The sequence below is a fragment of the Actinia tenebrosa genome, unplaced genomic scaffold (genome assembly GCF_029948245.1).
Source record: "Actinia tenebrosa isolate PJP-AT-01 unplaced genomic scaffold, QUT_ActTen_1.0 utg1515__unscaffolded, whole genome shotgun sequence".
Taxonomy (NCBI): Eukaryota; Metazoa; Cnidaria; class Anthozoa; order Actiniaria; family Actiniidae; genus Actinia; species Actinia tenebrosa.
This window is the reverse complement of record NW_028292591.1, coordinates 61,435-85,047: the sequence shown is the minus strand read 5'-3', so window position 1 is coordinate 85,047 and position 23,613 is coordinate 61,435. Positions and strand designations below refer to the sequence as shown.

At 38.7% G+C, this 23,613-nt stretch overlaps 2 protein-coding genes across 3 annotated transcripts in view; one reads left to right on the top strand and one right to left on the bottom strand.

The window, feature by feature from the left end:
• LOC116308236 (FK506-binding protein 15) overlaps nt 1–16,893 on the top strand; it is a 48,873-nt gene extending 31,980 nt beyond the window's left edge. For both annotated transcript variants that reach the window (XM_089025368.1, XM_089025367.1), the window contains exons 24-33: nt 433–585; nt 2,823–2,915; nt 3,015–3,098; nt 3,220–3,291; nt 3,363–3,470; nt 5,317–5,424; nt 8,638–9,298; nt 9,435–9,462; nt 9,559–9,634; nt 14,746–16,893. In XM_089025368.1, the coding sequence (XP_088881494.1) occupies nt 433–585; nt 2,823–2,915; nt 3,015–3,098; nt 3,220–3,291; nt 3,363–3,470; nt 5,317–5,424; nt 8,638–9,298; nt 9,435–9,462; nt 9,559–9,634; nt 14,746–14,823 (1,461 nt within the window). In that variant the 3' untranslated portion in view covers nt 14,824–16,893. The remainder of the gene's footprint in view (nt 1–432; nt 586–2,822; nt 2,916–3,014; nt 3,099–3,219; nt 3,292–3,362; nt 3,471–5,316; nt 5,425–8,637; nt 9,299–9,434; nt 9,463–9,558; nt 9,635–14,745) is intronic.
• Nucleotides 6,613–7,336, bottom strand: LOC148904395 (uncharacterized). The gene has a single exon (XM_089025370.1). The coding sequence runs from the start codon at nt 7,333–7,335 to the stop codon at nt 6,613–6,615; it is 723 nt and encodes a 240-aa protein (XP_088881496.1). The 5' UTR covers nt 7,336.
• Nucleotides 16,894–23,613: the final 6,720 nt, after the last annotated feature.

The following is a 23,613-nucleotide window of genomic DNA, read 5'->3' as shown; positions in this document are numbered from 1 at the left end:
CGCTTCTCAGGCAATCGTTTTGGGTAATTCCCGTAACCATGGAATCCATTGCATTCGCCAAGTGACGTCACTGGAAGAATCCACTCACGTTGTTTGCAGAGGAAGCAATTTTGGATTTTCGATCACTTCATAATCACATGTAATCAGCCACAGGCAGCCCAAACAAGGTTCCTGGGTATGGTTTATAAGGGAATGTATGGGAGTTATGATTAAGGTCATGAAAATAAAATGTTTCACTTAACACTTTGCCTCAAACCTTGCAGCAGTTGTTGCTTTTACTTTGTTCAGTCTTCTGGCGAAGTTTCAGCGCCGATTTGAGGCCGTTTAGTGGGTTTTTTCAAAATCCGCTCTTCTCTACCTAAATAAATATTTAGGTAGAGAAGAGCGGATTTTGAAAAAACCCACAACGTGTTTGTTTGTTTGTTTGTTTAGATTGTTGAACTAGAGAGGGAAATTGAAGCCAGATGGACCAAAAAATCCGCCAAAATGGTTGCACAAAGTGAAGAGAAATGGAAGAGAAAGTACGATGATCTAATGGGGGAGAAGGAAGAACTATGGAAAAAAAATGAGTCTTTAGAAGAAAAGGTAAAAAACTAACTGCATTGATCTTTCCTTGATTCTTTGGATATAAATAGTCCGGCAAAAATATAAGCTAGTGTAAGCATGCTCAGTGCTAGACATCTTCCCACATCGAACAGTGATATTTAATGTCCCGATATAAATAGCTGATTCTACCTTGCCTCCCCCGCAGGGAGGCATACTGGCAGTAGCCGGGTGATAGGCGAAAGGCAATAAGAAATAGGTCATTCCAAGATCCAAGAATAGCTTTAATGACTTTTGTTTCTGCTTCTCATTCTCGTCAAGAACATGGATTTTAGTGTTGAGATTGATTAAATCAGTGTTGCAGTTGTAGTCGACGAAACCATTTCCTGGCCTATCGCCTATCGCCTTTTGCGATGACGTTTTTTGAAATAGGCGCTGATTGGTTGATAAGTGTGACGTCATCTTTGTAAGATGCCGAAGTGCTTTTTTCTGTGGCTTTAATGAATTCTGAACTTTTTTAGAAGTACCAACAGGAAGTTTGGTGTGGATGAATTGCGAGATTTTGTTCAGTTCAGAGCCTGTAGAGGCTAACACATGTGAGTTAGTGACTGATAAATCGTTTCACAAGGCTTGGCGTATCCACGAGACGGTTGGTGAGGGTTTTGCTGCATGTTGCATAGCAAGGACCGATTGCACTATGTGCCGCGATTCGGATGCAATCAACCGAAGGCCACAATAATTAATATGGTTTGAAGTTATCTGCACGTTTTTTTTCCGTTTGACATTATTTACATAGTACATGTATGATCCACAAAATATAACAAGCTTTGTATGCAACAAGCAACAATGTCTTTACCAAGCATCTTTTTTGAAATAGCTGTATTTAGCTAAATTTTAACTCGTGGATACCCGAAGCGTTGAAACGAGTTATTGTGAGCGAGTTAAAAGTGAATATCGGGGAATATTTACCAAGACGCGAGTCTTCGAGGAAATTGTAGCAAAACGATTGCTGGCAGATGCCATTTTGTTGCCGACCCAATATTCCGAGATTCAGAGGTGAATATCGTACAATATTCACCTCCAATTAACCAATGAGCGCGCGCGTTCTTAGGAAGCACACAAGTTGGTATATGCTGATTAACAATTATTCGCCGAAGGCGAAGTGAGATCGGGGAATAATAACCGAAACGAAGTTGAGGTTATTATTCCCGTTATTCACTGAGCCTGAGGTGAATAATTGTTTTAGTATAAATACACAGGGGATTCTTTCAAAAAAAAAAAGAAAAAAGAAGATAAAAGACACATTTGAAATTAGGTAACAGCAACAAAGCGGCTGGCCGCCATTTTGGATTATTTTGGATTACTAGAGGTGATTATCGCGTTATAATCTAAGTTTCTCGACCAAGCAGCGCGCTAGATTTTCACTGAATAATCACCTGTGTATTTATGCTAATAAAACTTAGTGACGTCAGTAACGCAACGTTGATTTCACTGAACAATCACCTGTGTATTTATACTAATAAAACTTAGTGACGTCAATAACGCAACGTTGATTTCACTGAACAATCACCTGTGTATTTATGCTAATAAAACTTAGTGACGTCAATAACGCAACGTTGATTTCACTGAACAATCACCTGTGTATTTATACTAATAAAACTTAGTGACGTCAATAACGCAACGTTGATTTCACTGAACAATCACCTGTGTATTTATACTAATAAAACTTAGTGACGTCAATAACGCAACGTTGTTTTCTACGTCTACAAAACCGCATCAGTAGTGTTCGGAAGTTGTCGAAAAAAATACACATAAATGTTCCAAAGTACCCCCTCCCCTAAAATAGCGGTATAACAAAGATTAGGTGCTAAGTAAGCTCCGGCATACCCGCACACTGAGCAACCCCCAGTGCACGCTCCAAGAGCGTCTTGTTTAATATACAAAACGCAACGCTCTTGTCAATGGGACGTAAGAGGAGAAAAGGGAACCCAATATCTCAAAAGTGCAACTAGGTTTCAGAGGATGGTATCCACGAGTTTGTCATATGACAGTTTGATTATAGTTATTGCACTTACTGCGGTAAGACAATCTCGCACCGGGAACTAAAATTAAATTCGGTCTCAAAGCTGCGATATACGTTTGTGTCCTATATTATAACATATTAATTAGTAATATTATTTTTGTAGCCTGCATTTTTAATTTAGTAAAATTTCCAATGCGTATTCAGTCAAGATCATGGTGTGATTATTATATATGTTTTCTATTTGACTATGTTTCAGTATTCAGGAATGAAATCTTTAGAGAATGAGAAAGAGGAGCAATTTAAGCACCTACAAACTAGAATCGATGTTTTAATGTCCGAACAGGAAAAGGTAAAGTACGGTGCTTTATGGGAGGTTTTAATACCTACCCTTATAAACCTATGGACTTCAGTTCAAATTGTGCTTCCTTCTTTTCGATCATCGTTTCAGACAACCTCTTCAAAAGATGAGAAGGACGAAGAAATGAGGCAACTTAGGGCAACAATTGAAGAACTTAAAATATTTGAATCAAAGGTTCGTAAATCTTACCTTCACCACATGCCAGAAGGGACAAAATCGAACATCTGTTGTTTCTGTCTTATTCTTTTATTCATCTTGCCATTTTGGCCACTGAAATGTTGTTGCTCTGTATTAGTATCAAGATGCTAGAGCAAGAGTTGCCAAAATGAAGGAGGAATATGACAAGCAAATCTCTACTATCGAGGAGGTAACTATAGCTACGAGTACTGTACCGTTTTCAACGAATATTTGACCAGCAGTCTTTCCGTTGTTCGGCAGGAGCATGAGTCGTCTGTGTCGCTATCGTACAAAAAGGGGTTTGAAGAAGGAAAACTACAGTGGGCGTCAATGAAAAGCAGCATGGAAAGCGAAGTTTTGGCAAAACAGGTAAGAAAGCATTTGCAGTGTATATCTTCGTGTTTGTCTTGATGTTTCTCGGCCATGCACTATCACATCGAACCAATTCCTGGAACATCATCACCAAAGCATGTAGTAAAAAAGTACAATGAAAAGTAAAGATAAAGGTCAATATATTACAATGAAAGTGAAATATATTATATTGAAAGGAAACAGCGCAACTTCGCTCGTTTGGCGCTTCCAGGAAAAGTACTCTTGGGCACGAAGCATGTTAGAACTTGTTGCAGAAGTCAAAATTCAACATGACGGCTTAAAAATCCAACCAATCCGAGAACAGTGGCAATAAATACGGTTTTCAATCGATAATGGTTCGCTCACTCGGTCGCGGATTTCCAGTTTTCAAAAATATAAAATTTGAATCTAAAAACAACAAACTTACTGCAAACATAGTTAAAATTTGTTTTTGATATACAGTATGGAACAGACACCGATTGCTGAAGATTGTAAATATCTGTCTTAAAATCAATAAATTCTAAAGGTACATTAAAAAACAAAATCGGTAGCTACTTTGAGTTTGTTGGTCGAACATTCTGTATTGGAAAAACTACCCGTTGTTTGGGTAGACACTGAAGCATAGCCTGGATCGGTCTATTCTCACTCGATGTGTCACTAATAGAAGAAATCATCGAGAGCCATGATGTCAGTTGTGTTGTTTATGCAGATTCTCAATTATTACTTGACGGTGGAGAAGTTTATGTCAATTCTATTCTTCATGATAAATATGCTCGTATGCAACAATTTAATACTGAAATAATACACTTCTCTTAAAGACCCTTTTGTAAATATCATTATTGGCGACTCTGTAAAAACGCTTGTGATCTTGGGATAACCAACTCTGTAAATCGGCGTCTTTCGCATTAAAGCGCATTGTTCAAATCAAAAGATACCTTGATAGTCCTAGCACAGAGAAGCCTGTTCACGCATTCATAACATCGAAGTTTGAAAATTCGAAAATCCAAGTTAGTTAACATGCAGTGTCACAACTTACTCTATATAGACTAACTGACGAAGGGATTGCAAAGCTGCAAATGATCCAAAATTCTGCAGTAAGACTGGCTGGTAAAAAAAAACTATGAAATGTGAGCATATTTCGCCAATAGTCCCCTTCACATTCCAGGCGCCATCTTCGAACGGTGAGCTTGCAATGATAGAGACTTGTGAATAATTGTTCAAGGTGTTAAAAAAGGTCTATATCATTACAAGCTCACCGTTCGTCACGCTTCGATGCAAGGGCACGGCTACCTTTCAAGATGGCGCAGGGAACTGTGAAGGGGACTATTCTCCATCAGCTCCATTGGCTCCATGTCAAGAAACGCATTTTTAAAGATATTACTCCTTACCTATAAGGCTCTCCATGGGTTGGTCCGTCAGTACTTGAGTGCGGTGCTTCATGTCTACAAATTAAGGCGGACGCTAAGATCAGCATCCAAGTTTACAGTTCGAGTACAGAATTCAAGGACTAAGCACTGCAGTGAGCATGCGTTTTCAGTTTACGCACCAAACACTGACATTGCACTGCTAGAATCATTTCATGGTACCTTTTCTTCAATACTGAGTATAAAAGATATAGAAGATATTTTGATTACAAAATACAAAGAAATGTATGGAACGAGGTTTAGTGTTGAGGGTATGACGTCACAGAGTCCTATAAAAATACAATATTTCCCATCCAATTATCAGGAAAAAACTTTAACCAGTGATTATTAGACCTTTAAGGGTTATTCCAGTAAAGTTTCAGCTGAATTAAAATGTGGATGATTTTCGTGCTAGTCCCCCTATGAACAAATCTCATTTTGTATTTATGCTCTTTTTGCAGGTGAAAAAGATCATGAATGACGTGTTTTATATGCTTAAAAGCGAGTTTGACGCGACAAGGACCTATACCAGCACCGACATAATGTCTGTCGTACTGAGAGTTGTCAAGGTAATAACAATCATTTTATATAGGACGCACCCAATATGCCCGAGAACGCGCAAGAAATATTATGTACTTATTGACTGAGTTAGGTCGGGCCGTACGGGAAAATATTTGTCTCGAGGTGATGCCGTACGGACCGAGCGCAGCGAGGTCCGTACAAATGACCGAGAGCCAAATATTTTCCCGTACGGCCCGACCTAACTCAGTCAATAAGCATTTTATCATATGACCCTCACGAAAAAATCAATAAAAAAATAAAACAGTAATGATGAAAAGGTAAATTATACACCGTGAAAAGATGAAAAAACTTAAGTTTTAAGTTTTAACTTTAAGTTTTTTCATCTTTTCACGGTGTATAATTTACCTTTTCATCATTACTGTTTCATTAGAAACACCGATGCAGCTCACACTAGTTTTTAGCTAGTTATATCTTTTTAAAAAAATTAAAGAAAGAAAGAAATAGTAAATAAAAGCTAAAAAAGAGAAAGCGCGCGGATTCGAGCAGGGCCGGACGGGTTTTTCCGGCCCGCTTACGTCAACCCGTCCGGCCCCCAACACGTGACTTTTTCCAATGGTTTTATTAGAGCGCGCGTGCAGGGCTGTACGGGTCATATGATAAGGTCGACCGACGGGCCAAGGATTAATGTCTCCACTAGTGTAGAATGTCGCACACGTCCGTTTGACCGTTTCAGGACTTACAAATAGATTAGCGGCTATCTCCTGGTATGTTTTTGCATAAAACAAATGCTGGTATACCATTCTCCACCTTAAATCATCCGAGAAAGCCCGCGGCATCTTTCAGATTCAGTTTTCAATACTGTAATTTACTTTTGCATCACTATGCTAATTAAAAAAATCCACACGCGTAAAACTGAATATTTAATGGCACACGTGACATTTATTGTCCTATAAACCTCTTTTCACTTGGACAACGTTTTTGGGATCGACTGTATACACTTATTTCAATAAAGTTAGTCACCAAAAAACCTAGAAAGCTGAGATCACTGAGTATCATGGGAAACTTTTAATACCAAACAAGTAAAGCTTTTGATACAATTTGCAGCTTGAGGATGCTCAGGAGAGGTGAGACTGCAACTGGTAAAGGATCTAAAATCCATCAACAGTTATTAAAGCGGTTGAAACATTTAAAATGTAACTACCCATAATCCTTGTTGGTCTCAGCTTTGTAGCTTTTCAGGCGACTAACTTTATTGAAATAAGTGTATATATATAAACCCACAAACTTAAGAAAAAGGGAACTTTAGGAGAAAGGGCTACAATAATATTAGTAGTAGTATATTTTTGTGAACTTGAATGACCTAGCTGCTGTATCACAGCCAGCATCTGTTGTTGAATCATGAGAAATTGCTGCTGTTGCATTTGTTGAGCCATTTGCTGTTGCATCAGCCTTGTTTGCTCCTGCAGGCTTTGTTGCTGCAATATGAGCTGCTTGGAAAGATCTTTTTGCTGCACCCGCAGAAGTTCTAGGTCTTCTTTTTCTGTCTTGTCTCTTCTTCCTTCAAATCTCTCCATAGCCTTATCCCTCATATCTGTAACCTTGAGTTTGTCTTCTTCTTTCAATTCCTTCTTTTCACTTTCTTCCTCGCATCTCTTGTCTGTACTGTCTGCAATTTCTGCCAGTTCTTCTAATATTTCTTCGATTTCTGTTGGCTCTTGTCCTCCACCACCACTTTCTTTCTTTTCTTTTGCATTTTTCTTTTGGAGTCTTTTTGATAGGATAGTATACCTGTCTCTTACTGATCTTGCACTAACGTCAAAATCTGGGTGGGCATTTAATTCATCAGAATTAGTTTGCCAGGTTTTGCCTCTTTCCCTGCTACCAAATTTATGCACAAAAACTCCCTCTGCTGCAATCACCCTCAACATCATCAAGTCTTTAGCTTCACCCCAAGTCATTAATGACTTATAAATAAAGATAGAAAAATATAAGCCAAATATAAAACAGCTCAGGACGTTTTTGTTGATCATGAGATAAAAGTGTAGTGTTATAATTGTATAGTACCATTGTATATATTACTATTATATTATACTTAGATTACTTAATATTTATGAGCTTATACTTAATTATTTTGTTTTTATAATATAATTTCTGTTATTGTATAAAGAAATTTAAATGGTATTTCTAATGATTATTTTTGCATGAGATGTTTACATTGTAAATAATGTTAAATTTGTAAGTCTTATTATGCAGTGAGCCTTACTTTTTCTTTGATTCAGCTTCCATCCTATTTCTTCGTTTTTACCAATTACAATGGGCTATTATAATGGAAGATGATAAAAATTAGGATTACAAAGTTTCATCTTATATGACTAAAATATCGATAAGAACAGTCCTCTTGACACATCACTGGAATGAAAAAACAACAAGGAAGATGTGATAAGATATAAATATTTATAAAGCTTTTAAAGCACAACATTAGTTGTTGTTGTTGTTGTTGTTGTTAGTAGTAGTAATAACCTTGATAAGCTAGCACCTAGTCGAGTTGTTCTTTAAAATTTCTTCAATAAAACAATTTTTTTTAAATTACAGGGGCAACAGTTTTATTACACCGGTAACTGGAAGCTGTGATATTTCGCTATTACCTTGATAGTAAGCTTATCCACGTATTTTCTTTCCATTTGTGAAGTAAAATGAATTTTAGACGAATTGAATTATCTAGTGAACTAATTGGCAAGTATTTAAAGTCAAGCATTTGCTTATTATATCACCTTCTAGGCTATAAAAGAAAATTAAAGACTACTTACTTTACACGTTTTCTTCGCGACGTCAAATGACTGCAAACGCCGTCCTGAACGGGACGTGTAGGAACGTCGCAGTCTATACCGCGCGCCGTCACGTCGTCTTCGGCGTCGCCATCCCGATGCTAAATCAGTCTGTTGTGTCCGAGCGCACAACTCGAAAAGCGCGTAACACAAGGAAAACCCTACTTCCCTGAAGTTCAAAACAAAAGGAATCACTTTACGTTAATATTTTCAACATTTTGACTTTGTGTGAGGGGTCTACAGATAGGTTCATGTTGAATTCAAACGGTTTGAATTTAAGAAGATATTTTGGAAAGTGTAAACCTCTGAAATCATCTCGACCGCTAATAACATGCAGATCGGAGAGACGGACGTCCTAGTGCCATTGGCAGTAGGAAAATGACATAACAACATATCGATTTTTGCTACATCCAAAATCGTTTTTGTGTTTTGCAGGAAGTAACACTAAAACAGGTAAATGTAAAACCTGATGGTGTTGAAGAGGATGATGATACTGAAGATGAAGGTGAAGAAGAGGAAGGGGAAGGGGAAGGGGAAGGAGAAGACGAGGAAGATGAAGAAGGACATAAAGAAAGTGAAAACAGAGAAAATGTGGAGCAAGAAGAGCAAGAGGGTGAAGATGTCCATGATATTCGACAAAATGAAGACGAAGACATTAGTAAATCAGAGAAAGAAACCTATCTTGTGTCTGATAATACTGGACTATTCGAAGCAAAGGAACAAACATGTACAGAAACACAAAGTCATGAGCGAGAGAAATCATCTGAAAGAAACGATAATCAAAGCGAAACCAGTCAAGATACAGGCGAGAATCGGGATGTAAGTCTAAGGTGTGAAGACCCCGTCAGCACTGAGGAGCCATCATCATCTGATGTAAAAATAAATGAGGATATCGAATCGATAGATAGCATTGAACCCACAGGAATAAATCACACTGAAGAATATAAAGACATCGAAACTCAGCAAGACACATCGAAAACAAATTATTCAGATGAAAGTGAAAACGAAAATGAGGGGCCCCCACCTCTAGACGAAGAAAACACTGTGAATGAACCATTAACTGGCAAGGACGTTCGTGAAGCTACATCACAAGAAAGTAAGTAGAACTGTTGTATGACATGTGTACATGGTACACCAAAATTATAACAAAATATCGTGCTACGTTCTCTAACCCTTACTTGCTTACTAACTAACTAACTAACTAATACTAAGCCATTGGTTTTTTTTTCCAGATGATCAGGGTATATCAGCTCACAAATCGTAAGTATTTTAAAAGATGCATAAAAATGAACAAGTTAAACTTATTTACTTTTTGTGGTAACTTTTAACGCTTTTTAAAATGATTGTTTTGATAAGTTTGTTTGGTGACGATGACCATGATGACGTGGCAGCTACTTTTGGTCCATTAACTGAAACGAAACCCGATTTAACGGTAAGTATGGGAGTTATCACTGGAGAAGGGGACAGAAATCTCTTTAAAATCGTTCTTTGTCTGTTACTGATGAAGACACCACGCTAACCCAACTTCGAAAAGACATTTTAAGCAGCAGTAAGGGGGACTCGCGGAGGGGGTACCGTGCGAGCCGGGTATTACCCCCGCCAAGTACCATTGAGTACCCCGCGGGTATTACCCGTAAGGTCGGTCTGGGTATTGCCTGCGTAATTCAATTTGAAAAGCTCTCTACAGGTCTTACTGGTGCCCAAGAGTACTATTAGAAGAGTATTATTATTTTTGTACGTCGTTTCGACAACCATTTTCGACAACCTTTTCCCCTACGATGCGGGTATTCCTGGTACCTATATTTTTGCGTTAGTGATGCGCTGGGAGGATGCGGATATTTTTTGTAGCCTCCAAAGGGAGGAACGAATCGTATCCCCCTAGTAGGTAGCCGCTCCGTAGAAGCCCTATGGGCGGCGAGTCGCCTTCCCCGTATCCGAACAATCTATCTATGTCGTGGTAGCTGTGCCAGGGTGGCCACGTAGCCTGGTATGCGAACGTCCTGCAACGTCTTTTGTGCTCTGTAGAAGCCCTCCAATACGTCCAAGAGGATACGTATGGTTCTATCCTTTCCTAGCATGTATACTACCATGCCTACATATATATGGCTACACCTAGAGATATGTCCGAAGAGGAGATACAGGAGCCGTTGGAAGATAGAAAGAATGGCATGGGTCTGCAGAAGGTGGCAAAGAAGTATAGCATAGGCATACCCAAGATACGCAGGCTGGAAAAAGAGAATGGTCTAGAGCTAGCAATGGCCAAACCACCACAGCTGTCTATTGCAGATACCCAAAAGCATTTCCAGGAGGTACAGGATTCGTTTGCGATAGTGTTGGACGATCTCCGCGAGACCAAAGAAGAGCTGCGGAGTGCGAAAATGGAATTGCTTGCTAGGATGGACCAAGTACAAAACATACCTGCAGAGGAAGATATAGAAGATTTGTCCGACGAAATAGAGGATGTAGTGGAAAAAATAGACTGGCAAATGGCTGGCTCTACCCTTTTGGGTATTGCAGCTCTAGTAGTGGGCGGGCTTGCATGGCTGCAGCCAAAGGAGACTCCGAAGATATACTACGTCCCGGAGTCCGCGAAGAAGTCTAGGATTCCAGAGATGGAATAGAGAGATGTACTATCCTATCCTTTCTTTTGCTAGCAGTAGTCTTTTCCCTGCCTATCTTGCAATACAATGGCGGGGCATTCTCCCAGCCTATTTTTTGTGCCTCTTGCTCCAAGAAGTGGCCCCAAACAGGGGTAGTAGTATGTTCGGCGGTGCAGCCCTCCAATACACACTCTGGGCACTTCTCCGACAGGAATAGTATTGTCCTTTCCTTCTTCCTATACGAAGTCTTTGCATATTGCCTGCATTGGTATTCCCCTTCCTGCATGTGCAAAGCTTGTATACATTCCTTGTTGGGCGGTGCGTCTACTTGCCGCAGCCTACCGGGATATTTGGATATGCTAGTACGTAGTTTGGAAACCAACTCGTAGGTACGTATCCAACCCCAGTCCTTCGGGTACAAAGGCTTTGGCAACACCATTGTACCATTCTACCAATACCTCTTCCTTGGGTATGGCTGTGTGTATTTTGTAACGTTCTTCGAACTTTCCGTCTCTGCAGGCCTCTAGGATCGCTTCCGTAGCCCATGCGACGCATGTCTTCTCTCTACGTAGCGCTACGCGGTGTCCTCTTGCTGGCCAAGTAGGATCTATTTGCCTTGGTACTATGTATCCCAGTATCTTGTACTCTCCTGGAGGTATTTCTTGCATCCTGTGCACCTTTGGTCTATGGTCGTCCTCGCCAAAGAACAGCTTCCGCAGATTGTCTGTTCTCCTTCCCATTCTTTCTACGACTTTCGTATGCTTTGCCAATGCTTCTTCCAAGGCCTTCATGTCCTCTTCAGGATGTTGTTCTTTCTTTCCAGTAGCTCAGAATGGTATATCTTCATAGCCTCTGCCCACTCGTCCCCTTCCAGGCTATCTGCTATGTCCTCCAACAGTAGCATGCGTCCTTTTTTGGACAGGAAGGATATTCTTCTATTGGAGGGTACTTCTAGTATGCCAAAGGAGCTTTTGTCCACGCCTATGTTTTGTGCTTTCTTTGTTCGCCAAACCCATTCTACATGTTCCGCAGGGGGTAGCATTTCTGCGATGGTAGGGGAATCCTTGTGTACGCGGGTAGGAAACTTGGACTCTGCCAATATCGTAGGAGAGTCTTTGGTGTAGCAACGCAAAGGAGCTATTTCTACTTGCTCCGTCCCAAGGACATCTATGCGAAAGATTGGACAACGACGAAGGCCAAACTCTGCTATTGTCCAAAGTACACACTCTTCCCACTTCTCGTTTCCTCGCACTCGTACTCCTGCTATACGTCCAGTTGCCACATTGCAGTACCAAGCAAGGAATATCTCTTGTGTTTCTTCGCAGCAGATGCAAAGACACCTATCCAAACACTTTGCAAGGGCAAGCCACATATTTTTGGGTGGCTGCACAACAAATATGTCCTGTAGGGGTTCTATCGTTTCCGCAATAGCATTGGTGTGTTTTTTGTAGAAGCCTTTGCCGTAGATGGATATTTCTACCCTTGTGCATCCTCTTGCTTGCACATCTGGGTGCAGGAATGTCTTTCGAAGATGCTCGTTTGGACAGTCTACATACTCTGCAAGCTTTGCACCTACTGGGTTTTGCACTTCTCCGGCTTCGAAGTTGGAGACTATCTTGTTGTATATCTTCGTCCTCTTTCCATCTTCCATCCAAGTACATACATGTTCTCCAACAGTATGTGTATTTTCCAATATCGTACCATTGCGCCTACCGCTACTATGCTGTAGCACGTATCCCAACTCCTGCAAACGACGTACCAATGCTGCTCTATCCAAAGTTCCGGAGAAGTCTTGCGTTGTAGTCTATGGAGTATATTCCATATCCGTGGGCATGTAGTAGGAATCCAAATTTGGAAATCTTTTGGTCTACCACTTATATAGGAAGCTCTGAGGTATCTACTTCGGCTACGAAGTATCCAGTAGACTCTACGCCATGTATGCTACTCCATCTGTATCCAGAATCTATCTTGGCGATGTTCCGTACTATGTTTCCATTTCTGCAGGTGTGTACCAAATTAGTTGGCAAGAATATACCAAATGTCTCCGTGGCTGCAGTGGATATTTTCGATACTATTGCCTTTGCATTCCTACATAGTAGCTTCTTTACATACAAATTCTCTTCGGAAACAAAACCATAGACAAATACATCGTCTACGAAGGGTGGAAGCCCAGAAAGATCGAGGTCGTAGGCTAGATTGGTCCTACGTTTCCTTCCAAATACTGGCATTGGGATATATCGGACAAGAGGTTTCCATCGTGGGCATTGTCCAGCAGCAAATGTGCTAGCAGTCTACTCTTTGCACGTATACCCATCTCCTGCAACGTTGTCGAAATGCTCTTTTGGTCTTCCATTCTCTATACTAGAGGATAGAAGCTTTTGGACTACTATAGTGTGCGGGGTTGTTGCAGGGGCACGATTCGTTCCTCCCTTTGGAGGCTACAAAAAATATCCGCATCCTCCCAGCGCAGCACTAACGCAAAAATATAGGTACCAGGAATACCCACATCGTAGGGGAAAAGGTTGTCGAAAATGGTTGTCGAAACGACGTACAAAAATATACTCTTCTAAATATACCGGTCGAAGACCTTGGATGTGACTCATCCAGTCCCTAAAGTATTTTATTCTCTTATAAGGTGTTTTCTTACGACCTCCATTGGCGTAATACTGCTCTCTGGTAGCATTTGGTACGGCGTTTGCGATATTTTTGCCGCATTCGTAACACTGCGCTGACGTATCCTCTTCTATTCGCATTTTTTTACCACAACAAATATACTTGGCTTAGTGGGTTTAAAGCGGGGCTTAAGACATTTCACACAAAAGTCGTAAATTGGACAGAATTCTTTACATTCGTGCATAGTATATAGAACAAATATCTTAAATTACGTTCTCATAGTACTCTTGGGCACCAGTAAAACCCGTAGAGAGCTTTTCAAATCGAATTACGCACTTATGAAATACATGAAGATATAGAAATGAATTTTATTACAAGGGCTTTCGCCCGGAATAACCTCGTTCCCAAGCACTATAACTTATCTATATTTCTATATCTTCATGTATTTCATAAGTGCTACGCGGTCCACATATTCTCTTTCTCTATTCAGTTTATTTTTCATGTAAAATGTGACAACATGTCATAAGTCATTAAAGCAAGACTGAAAACAATAATGCGCTAATTCACGGGCCAGTTAGTTTTTCGGCTTGATATTTCCCGCCAAAAGCAATCTTGTGCTTTATATCAATACTTCACTTCTTTGTAATTATGTCGCACGTGAAGTTACGTTGTCTGACCTAAACTTTGGGAATATTTGCAAAATATTCAAACTTAATCAAAGTGCTGGCGTCCATTTAATAGACGAAAAAGAGGGAGAAAGAGTATTCTCCTTCCGCGATGTTTACACTTGCATCATGGACTAATAACAGGGTTCCCGGGGGTCAGGGAAAAGTCAGGGAAAAACACAGTCAGGGAAAAGTCAGGGAATTTTTTCATTTAGTAAGGGAAATTGCGATTTTCACCTAAAGTCAGAAAAAAGTCAGGGAATTTTGTTTAAAGTTAACCATGAGTATCCGTGTGATACTCATACTGTTTGCAATTTTCGAATAGACTGATAAATCGTTTCAAATAATGAAAAAAATATTGAAGTATTTAGTATAATTTATGCCGGAAAGTTTAATTACGTTGGGTATCCTGTGTAATATGTTAAGAGCGGGGCCTAGGTAAAAGTTAGGCATGTGGCCCATACTTGCCCATGCGGCCCAACAAGGTCAATGAAAACTGTTATTTAGTCAGGGAAAAGTCAGGGAATTTTTATTTTTCAAAATGGCTGGGAACCCTGTAATTCAATGCTGTTAGCTTTGCTTGTACTTTACATCAGTCCCCACTACCATAGGAGGTTGTTGCCAGTATTGATATTGATATTAATATTAAGTTGTTTGATTGTTAGGATGAGTGTGCTTCCAAACCCGTGCCGCCGCCACTATTTGACGACGATGAAGATGACAACACAGACTGGTTTAAATAAATGTACTCCATTTCCTTTAAACGTTATCAAGGTTTATATTTTTTGTGATGCGTGATCGTGAAAAATTTAAGTTCATGAAATGGTGAATAGCATGTTTGTCGAGATATGTGAGGATCCATTTTATTTTCGCGAAAGATGCTCCACTACCCTGGAGCCCTACCAAATTTAAAAATCCTCCATTTTGCCATTTTGTTTCCGACGCCGAAACGCCGAAATGCCAAACCAAGGCAAAAAAAAACCACGGCCATACCTCACGTTTTACAATAACAAAAATCAAAAACTAAAAACCTTTGATAACCTGTATAGCTATATTTCAAGGGTATGAGTTTGATAAAAGAATGAATTTTAGAAGACCTTGGTATATTTTTACGGATTTGATGATGCTTAAATCTATTAGCACGACTATAATTATAATAGCAAACATCGCATAACGAGGCCTTGAGTCCTTCCTCTTTACCTTTAATATTCATAGTCAACTTGAATATGTAAATTATGTCCCAGCATAATTGTCAATATGTATTCTCACGGATTTATACTAATACAAAAGAGAAAGGACGCCATGAATTAATCACTCTCATTAAACCACCGTCGAAGAAGTGTACGTTTTGATCCACCCACCCGCCCACGAGCAATTTATTGCTCTCCGGCCAGGATTTGTTCCATTACAGAGTTGCCTTTGCATACCTTAATATTAAAAATAGATGGGGCAGAATATATTAGGCCCAGGTCAGACGCCGTAATTCACATGAGCCGAACCTAATACAGAGTAATAAGGTCATGTGAAGTACGGCGTCTGACCCAATAAGCCTTTTCATAGTTTAAGAATCGTTTCCACTGCGCATGCGATTTTATCCCGAATTTCTCACCTTTTGTTTAATTAAGAACAAAAGAAGGTTTAGACAAAAGAAGATGAGAAATTCGGGATAAAATCGCATGCGCAGTGGAATCGATTCTTAAACTATGAAAAGGCTTATTAAGTCGACTGATTCAATTTGGACCGACTAAGTCGTTCTTCACGACTAGGTCAGTCGTGAAGAACGACTGAAGATCGACTTCGGGTCAAACGCCGTACCTCACATGGGCCGATCCAAATGCATCCCACCAGGGTGGTGGAAAAAATCTTAAAACGGGCTAAATTCAAAAAATAACCACGCAGAGCGAAGGAAGTGCTATTTCTCAATGATCGGGTAAAATTTCGAGGCTTTATTTCACGTTTTAATGATTTTATTGAAATTTTTGATGAATCTCCATACATTTCCTTATAACAGAACACCACAGAAACCAAGCTTGGGCTACCTGTGGTTAAATGCGAATTTTTGAAAATCAGCATTTTTCTGGTATCTCTTAGGGTGTGAGAAGGGGTTAGCACGTGCCTCCAACATCTGGTGGCCCGCATCTCCTGGTCCCTTGGCCATAACTCCGGAATGATGCATGCTATGGTAACAAAACTTGGTATCATTGGTGAGAGTTGTCAATCATCAGACCACGTGACGTGACGTCACATCACGTGACTTACGAACCAAACATTTTCGCCGATTTTTGCGAACACTCATTACAATGAATGCTATGGTAACGAAACTTGGTAGCATTGCGGTGAGACTTGTGTTGTCAGTCATCTGACCATGTGACATGGCGTGAGGTCACATACCACGTGACTTACAAACAAACAATGCCGATTTTCGCCAATAGTCATTACAATAAATGTTATGGTAACGAAACTTGGTACGATGAATGAGACTTGTGTTGTCAGTCATCTGACTACGTGGCATGGCTTGACGTCACATATCACGTGACTTACAAACAAAACATCGCCGATTTTCGCCAATAGTCATTACAATAAATGCTATGGTAACGAAACTTGGTACGATGGATAAGATTTGTGTTGTCAATCATTTGACATCGCGACATGGCGCACGTCACGTGACTAACGAGCCAAACATTTTGACTCTATACATATCAGACTCATTATTATTGATACAAAAAAATCGTTTAATACTATGCCGTTCATAAACCATTACGCAAGACCGTTCAAAGTGAAACCATTAAAAAAGATGATATCTCCGTTCTCGATTCAAAGATGTTTTATTAACTGATATCTAAGTAATGTTAACTTTATAAACTTGTTCTTGGAAAGCCTGATAGTCAGGGTAATCAATAGCCCGGCAAGAAACTATAGCTTTAGAATCCGTGTCCAATAATACGAAGCTAAATAAGTTTACACGAACTTCGATTTAAAGACTTTTATCAATCAAATTAACCATGAATCAACAAATTTGCCATATCTAATGCCCTCGTGATGACAACTGCAGGCGGCGATAATGTAACTTACTAATTTGTACATATGTACTTACTAATTTGTACCCATGTATACAAATTTTTAGCTAATGTCCTCGAGCTTGAATATTAAAACGTCTTGATTAAATAGTTTCAACAAATGGTAAGGTGTTATGAAGTATAATTCTATGAGCCTCACACCACCTTGATTTCATGTCTGCATTGTTTATTTAAATGTGTTTCTCCATATCTTGTCAAGAAAGATACCTTAATGCCAGTGATCTTTATCAATCCACACTGCTCGTGTTTCACATCTTAATTCATTTCCATTGCATGCAACAATGTAACCCGCGGGGAAGGGAAAAGGTCTTTAAAATGTTGAATCATATCTTTTAGATTTAATATAAAAACAGGATCAATCCGAGGCTGAGGTGTACCATGCAAATGTGGCGAAATAAGCTATCATTATTAAAATACGAACGCGGTGCAAATTATGAAAAACTACAAAAGAACCCAATCCGAGGCTGAGATGTAACTCAATTCCAATCCGAGGCTGAGAGCAAAATTAGTATAATGAAATGAAAATAGATCCCGATACGAAGGTTAGAAGCTTGTAAAATCCAGTTCACTATGAAGGTTAGAAGGGAATGAATTGAATATGTTTGATAAAAATTAAATCGTCAGTCTGTTGTTGACGTCAGTTAAATGTTTTGAACGTGACTTGTAATACGAGTCTCCTAATACAATCTCAGGCTGAGAGCAAAATCAGTAAATTCGTCGAGAATAGGCAGTGTATTCTACTTAAGAGCATAGAATATCATAAATAGAAATCAGACAAGAAAGTCTAATCGGAATTCGTTTGTGATTTTTTCACCGTTGTTTCATATGTTGATGACATTACATAATAATCGTAACTCAATACACCCCTATACAAACGGTCACTACTTGTAAAGCGTGCGTTACGTATTTGAATTTGAATTTATCACTGTATAAGTTACGCGTTACAAATACTGGTGTTCTATTACGTAGTGACCGTGTATTGAGTTACGAGCATTATGTAATGTCATCAACATATGAAACGTGATCGTTTTACCGATTTAGCATCACCAAGCCGGGCTCCCTGTGCTTAGAGGTTTTTTTTGATTGAACACTTTGTTTGACTCTCCGGAATACTTGGTTATTACATTTATGGTTGGAGGGGTTATTACATTTATGGTGGGGTCGATTATTACATTTATGAAGAGATAACAAGCTAAAAACTAGTGTGAGCTGCGTCGGTGTTTCTGATGAAACATTAATGATAAAAAGGTGAATTATACACCGTGAAAAGATGAAAAAACTTACTGACTAGCGTCCGAAAACGTCAGTAAGTTTTTTCATCTTTTCACGTTGTTTACCTTTTTATCATTACTATTACATTTATGGTTGACTGTTATTACATTTATGGTTGTTATTACATTTATGGTTGATTTTTATTACATTTAATGGTGGGTATTACATTTATGGGTGTTATTACATTTAAGGGTAATACAAGAGCGGATGCAATAGACCTATCCCGAATTCGCTTGACTGGTCACGAAACAATGGTTTCAAGTCGAGGTTGAACTACCCTGCGAGCAGAGTCTCCTTTTAACTCCTCTACTCTTTTAACTTCTCTTACTATTGGTCCTGTTGTAGAATTTATCAAAATAAGCAGATTCCAATATATACGATGAAATAATAAAATATAATACATAGATTTTAAAAACATACTAAACGTCAGGATATGGAATGGATAGTAGTCGTAGGTTAGGCACTACTAATATGCAGCCAAAAATTTCTTAATAAGACGCGCAGATGAAACTTATAAGGAAAAAATACTAATATTACTTACGTCTTATATCCTCCAAGACACAAAAGCCAGGTAAAACCAACAGCAAGGCCGCAAGTGTACATTGTTCTTGGAAGTTCATCTTTAAGCAAAATGGGAAACCAAAGTACGACTAGAAAGGATTGAGCAGCTCAGAAATTAGCGGCAGCGATATAGATCTGAATCTTCTGGTGAGCTGTCTCTATTTTTAAACTAACAGTGTACGTGATTCAGTCCTAATCAATATTCATTTAATTGTTTTAAAGCGGGAAGTTACAGCCGAAAAAACATGATTCATTCATTATTAAAACGTTTTTTCAGCTCTTGGAGAGTATAACGACTTTAGTTAGGCTTTAAATTTGCAGCTTCAGCACTTCACATGACCCAAACTAATGATATAGCAGAAGACCGCCTTATTATCTATTATTTTCAATGCAAAATTAAAAATATTTGTAGTGAGTATACCAATTAATAATGTTTGGCTCAGCAGGACTCATTTCTCCCCCTAATAGTCGTTTATTTTGTAGCTTCTGCAATTTTATATTTTCTTCTATTTTCGTCAGTTTCCAACGCTACGGTTTCTAGTTATCAATATTTAAATACTTCTAGTAAATTAGACATTAATATTAAAAAATTTACACTCGAGCTCCACACAAAACCTTATAAATACCTCGACCAGTATTTTTATGATGGTTTGTAAACTTGGAAGAAAGTATAGAATAATTCTAAATTAGTCACTAGCTGAAAGGGAAACTCTGAAAAATATCAGGGATTCTGAGTTTCCCGTCAGCTAGTGAAACTGTAACATTATCTTTCAGTATAACTTTTTTAGTTTTCAAGTTATGACTGTGTTGCAAGAATCTTGGTTTTCGCCATTTTTCTTTTGAAAACTTGTCAACTGAGATAGTAATACTCGAATTCGGTATCTTGAAAGAGCTCGTGATAACGCATTTTTCTTTTTTATTTTGAATCAGTGTTAAATTCTGTATAAAAAAGCTTTCTAAGAATGTTTTCTAATGACTTCTTCTAGAGTCAGTACTCAGACACCTCAAGGATAGAAGTGCCAAAAAACGTAGCAATAGAACTCCGCTTTGAGCTGAAACAAATAGCGAGGTGGTTTTGAAGAACGGCACTCAACGTCATATGGCACACACTGATAAAATTAAAGCATAAACATCAATGGAAAACGATTTATCAGCAGGAATTCTTGTCCTTATACATAATAAATATCTTCAGACTTCATGAACAAGTTTAATATTATTGTAATATTATTGCAATATCACGCGCTGCTTTAAAAATAAATATAAAATGGACTTTAAGAGTTCACTATAGTCCTATATAAATAATATATATACCTCTTTCATATTAAAGTATTTTCACGCTGGTAAACAGATAAAAGGCACCATTTGGAGGAACCCTCAAATGTCACTAACTATAGACAAATTTAGTATTCAAAAAAACCTTGGACATTAGAACTAGTTTATTTTGAATTAATTTTTTCATAATTTCACATACTATTATACAACTTATAAACTCAGTAGAGTACAAATATCGCTGGAGAAAGCCTGGGGCGAGTACAAATATAGTGTGATTTTCAAACTAGAACTCAGTCCTTTGCTTGTTTTAAAAATGGCTAATAGATTTTCTCTTGTACATTTGTGTCATTTATGCAAAAGTTTAAAACAATTAGGTGTTAAATAGCTAGCGTTACTAGTATTCGATGTAAAGGTGGCATTAGATCAGTATAGAGGTTTTGACCAAGTGTGACGTCACTGGTATAAAAGATGACTACCGGGTGCAAAACGAAAAGCAGTTCTATAATGTTTTTTCTTTCTTTTTTCTCGTGATTTGTTGTCCAGAGTTCTAATCGATTCAGTTGGAGGTTAAGTCATTAAGAATATTTCTCGCTTTATTTTAGCGGATTTTGTAAGAAGTTGTTAACGTTTACCACTAAGTTCAGAAATTATTTACTTATTTCTTTTTTATTTTTCGTTACAGTAAGGAATGATAAAAAGTGCGCGCAAACTTAAATAACGCGCTCGCTTTGCAGTATACACCAAAAGTTTACATTAAATTGAGTATGTTATTATGAACTATACATTTCCTTAAAAATGAAACAAAGTTTATGCATAAATTTTCAAAAATGAGATTTTTTTCATTGCAGTTTCACAAGATTGACTAGACTTTTTACGTTATTTTTTCAAGCGATTATGGTCTGGGGGCCAACTAGTCTCTCCCCTCATGCTTCCAGGCTAGAACATTTTCTTGCGTAATATAATTCGTACACCCAAGGGCAGAAGGCCAACAATAACAGCAATAACAAAGCTTAATAACAGCTTTATTCGTACCACGATTACAACTTTTTACAAATAATGTGTTATTGGAACACGAAAATGAAATCATGTATAAACCTGAGCTAAATAAATCAGGCGGCTACTTACTTTAAATTATATTCCATTTGTTAAATGACTTGTCTTATCCTTGTCTTATATATTGGGGTGGTTGCCTACTATAGAAAAATGAAGCAAATGCGCGCACTCCTACGCAACAACGATGACGGCATTATTTGAGCTCACGATGTGCACGCGCACTAAGTAGTATAGGGAATGGGGGTTCCAGCGCAATCTCAACACGGGCAAGACCCGTGTCAAAAATCCACCTACGGACGACCCCCACTCCAAGTGTGGTTGAGGGCAACAGCGCACTTAAATATGTTAGTCTATATATGGAGTGCGAAGAATGTAAGAAGTTCGTTAACGACTTTTGCATAATTTGTCTAAGACCTAAAGTTATCGTACCTAAGCCAGAACCCTTTTGGTGTTGTGGTAAAAAAATGCAAATAGAAGATGACACGTCAGCACAGTGTTACGAGTGTGGTAAGAATATTCGTAATGCCGTACCAAATGCTACCAGAGAGCAATATTACGCCAATGGAGGTCGTAAGAAAACGCCATATAAGAGAATAAAATACTTCAGGGACTGGATGAGTCATATCCAAGGTTTACATCCGGTATATTTAAACAACGAAGTAAGGAAGAAAATCATAGACCACTTAGAAGAGCCAACCCCACAAAGTCTACGGAAGACATTGAAAAAATTAAAACTAGGAAAACATTACAAAGACATCTCTTACATTTTGTCTGAAATTACCGGTAAGTCTATTCCTGAGGTTTCTGATATGAGCAGAGCCGAGTGGATGTTTTGTCGGCTGGATAAGGATATTCCTTATTATCCTGACGTAATTTACGAAATATTTTACAAAATAGACTCCAACCACCCCCTATTAGGATGGATTCCAAGAAGATAGCGAATCTTATGGCATAAGATGAGAAATTACGCGTAATAATTCGCCAAATAAGGTCATGCAAATAATTTATATTACGCGTAATAATTCGCTAAATAATTTATATTACGCGTAATAATTTACTAAATAAGGTCATGCCGTGTATTATGGTATAAATCTTATGGCATAAGATTACGCGTAATTTCCAGACTGTCGTTCGATATGTAAACGAAATCCTGTCACGCTCTTTTCGAAGCAGATGTTTACTGAGCAAGCTTTTTTTGAAGCTCTTCTTTTGCCTCCTGGTAGATCTTTTTGCGAGATTCCTCGGAAAGATCTTTTACGACTGTTTTTTTATTCCTTATGCCCGTCTTTAATTTCTCGTACTTTTCCTCTTCGGCCAGAATAAGCGAGAATTCTACGTCGTCTATCTTTCTGTCACGCAAAGCCTTTGAGACAAGGTCGGTAATAGTATTTACTTTAGCCCTAGACAGAGCTATTGTCGTGTCATGCTTGGATATTTTGCTTGACAACTGTTTCATAATACCCGTAGCAACAGCAGAAATAATACCACAGGCTGCCCCAACGCCGGCCAAAGGAACTCCAACGATTATTCCCGGCCCAGTAAGCGAAGTAGCAACGCCGGAGCCCGTTAACACAACGGATATGGACCCTGAAGTTATCGCAATCTTATGTAGCGTACTCCGGGCTCTGACGTATTTCTTCCTAACTTTTTCGTAGTGTTTTGTTTGCCCTTCCAAGTAAGCCAAGATTAAGTTCGCTTTATTCAGACGAAAGTTTTCCGCGTTTAATTCGTTAGGTCCCTCCTTGGGTAGATCAGGATAAAGTGGAGGTGCTGATGGTATAACATCCATTATATATACTAATGTACGACGCTTTTGGGAATGATATTGAGGAGCAGCCACATCACGATAATCGAGATTACTGGAATTGGAGAGCATTTAGGAAGATGTTTCCGCATGCAGACCCTAGTAAGTTCGAAAGGAGACCCGATGGGATTTACTATAACGGTTCTAGGATGTACAGTAATGAGGATTTGAAACCTACGCTGGTCGATCAGATAGACAATCAACTGAAGAATTCTGGTTATGTTGAACATAAGCCTAAGCCAACGCCAACATATGTTGAACACAAGCCCGTGCAAGGTTGGTCAAAGGAATTATTGCTTGGTACCAGTACTTATCCGATACCCGCAGTTACGTTTAATGAACATCCAAGCTTGGACCTAACGTTGAACATGCGGATCTCAAACAACCATTCCTTTCCGTTAAAGGTGTGAGATATTTTCAAAAACGTTCCCATTGTTCATACCACCGCTAAGGAATCTCATGAATGGTTAAGTGGTCCTAACATGCGTTATTGG

What these genes read in the sequence shown, in the direction of transcription:
- LOC148904395 (XM_089025370.1), bottom strand. Translation starts at nt 7,335, where the DNA reads ATGACTTGGGGTGAAGCTAAAGACTTGATGATGTTGAGGGTGATTGCA.